The following is a 1,976-nucleotide window of genomic DNA, read 5'->3' as shown; positions in this document are numbered from 1 at the left end:
GGGACGCGAGGAATGGGAAGCTCGAGAGGAATCAGCCCCAAAACCTCATTCCGAGGAGAAAGGAAAAGCCCCATGGGATCGAGAGCGGATGGAAAAGGTGGAGGTTGTCCATCGGGAAAGACTCGCGGAGCAGGAGGAGAAAAAAGGCTGGAAGAACCCGGCCGGCGGCATCCCGCCCGAGCGACCCGCTCGCCCGGAATTACACCGGGAAGAATGATTAGGGGGCACGGCGGGCCGGGCCCCGCTCCCCGGATTAAGGGATGAATCCACCATGGAACTCCGAGAGCGGGAGGTCGGAGAGGGAAGAGGCGACGCTGGAGGACCGAGCCGAGCTTTTATCCACGATATTCAACCCAATCCGGGCCGAATCGCCGCCGTTAACCGTCCCGGAGCCGGAGCGGCCGGAGGGCGTCCCCGTCTTCCCGCGTGCGTCGTCTAGAAAAGCAGCCGAAACCTGAAAAGGTCGAGTCCGGACGCCCCCCCCCCAAGGTCCCAAAATTCCGTCAGATCAGGGAGGGAAAACCCCAAGGAAAACGGTTAAAAAACACCCTTCGACTCCCAGTCCCGCGACGACCGGCCCCCGCGCGCCCCAAAAACCCAACCGGGGGTCAACTCCCCCCCCCCAATCCCTTCCCGGGGGGCAGGAGCTGTCGGGAGACGGCGCTGGGGGGCCGGGAAGGACCAGCCCGGCCGGGGGGTTGGAAACCTGCGGGTTTTCACTCATTTTGGCTGCTTTTCACTCATTTCGGCTGCTTTTCACCCATTTTGGACAGGTTTTAACTCATTTCAGGCAAATTTCCACTCATTTGGGGCAGTTTTTAACTAATTCAGCCAAATTTCCACTCATTTGGGGTGGGTTTTAACTAATTTCAGCCAGATTGCCACTCATTTGGGGCAGTTTTTAACTAATTTCAGCCAAATTTTCACTCATTTGGGGCAGGCTTTAACTAATTTCAGCCAAATTTCCACTCATTTGGGGCAGGTTTAACTCATTTCAACCAGATTTTAACTCATTTGGGACTGGTTTTCACTAATTTCAACCAAATTGCCACTCATTTGGGGCAGTTTTTAACTCATTTCAGGCAAATTGCCACTCGTTTGGGGCAGGTTTTAACTAATTTCAGCCAGATTTCCACTCATTTGTGGCACCTTTTAACTGATTTCAGCCAATTGCCACTCATTTGGGGCAGTTTTTAACTCATTTCAGGCAAATTGCCACTCATTTGGGGCAGTTTTTAACGATTTTCAGGCAAATTGCCACTCATTTGGGGCACTTTTTAACGAATTTCAGGCAAATTGCCACTCATTTGGGACTGGTTTTCACTAATTTGGGGCAGATTTTAACTCATTTGGGGCAAATTTCCACTCTATTTGAGCACCTTTTAACCAATTTCCGCCAAATTTTAACTCATCTTGGGCTGGTTTTAACCCATTTGGGGCAAATTTCCACCCATTTGGGGGACTTTTAAACTTATTTCAGCCACATTTTAACCCATTTTCAGCAGCTTTTAACTGATTTTGGGCAAATTTCCACTCGATTGGGGCAAATTTTAGCTCGTTTGAGGCAGATTTTGACACACTTCGTCAAATTTCCACTCATTCGGGGCATTTTTTAGCTAATTTTGCACAAATTTCCACCCGCCTGGGGTAAGTTTTCAGTCATTTCAGCCAAGTTTTAACTCATTTTGGCAGTTTTTAACTAATTTGGGGCAGATTTCCACCCGTTTGATGTAGTTTTTAACTCCTTTGGGGCAATTTTATCTCATTTGGGGCAATTTTAGCTCATTTGGGGCAATTTCAGGGATCTGGGGGGTTTTCCCGCTCGTCTCCCACTCGGATCACCCCGTGTCCGGGGGGAGGTGGGTGCTGGGCACCCGGAGACCCCACTCAGCTCCGGTTGAGGACTTGGGGGGTTTTAATGAAAATCGGCTGATTAGGGATGGGGGACCCCAACAGCGCCTTTCGGGGGTCGGGGG

The 1,976-nt window shown here is 50.8% G+C and overlaps 1 protein-coding gene across 1 annotated transcript in view; it reads right to left on the bottom strand.

Annotated features, from left to right (window-relative positions):
- The window catches only part of LOC104517043 (zinc finger protein OZF-like), a gene marked incomplete at its 5' end in the record, with an annotated part of 2,533 nt that extends 2,098 nt beyond the window's left edge, over positions 1-435 (bottom strand). Inside the window, one exon of the mRNA XM_010161586.1 lies at positions 271-435. Within this exon, the coding sequence (XP_010159888.1) occupies positions 271-435 (165 nt within the window). The remainder of the gene's footprint in view (positions 1-270) is intronic.
- Positions 436-1,976: the final 1,541 nt, after the last annotated feature.

Source organism: Eurypyga helias, unplaced genomic scaffold (assembly GCF_000690775.1).
Source record: "Eurypyga helias isolate BGI_N326 unplaced genomic scaffold, ASM69077v1 scaffold19161, whole genome shotgun sequence".
Classification (NCBI taxonomy): Eukaryota; Metazoa; Chordata; class Aves; order Eurypygiformes; family Eurypygidae; genus Eurypyga; species Eurypyga helias.
The sequence above is the reverse complement of the archived record's forward strand: the minus strand, read 5'-3'. Positions and strand labels throughout refer to the sequence as shown.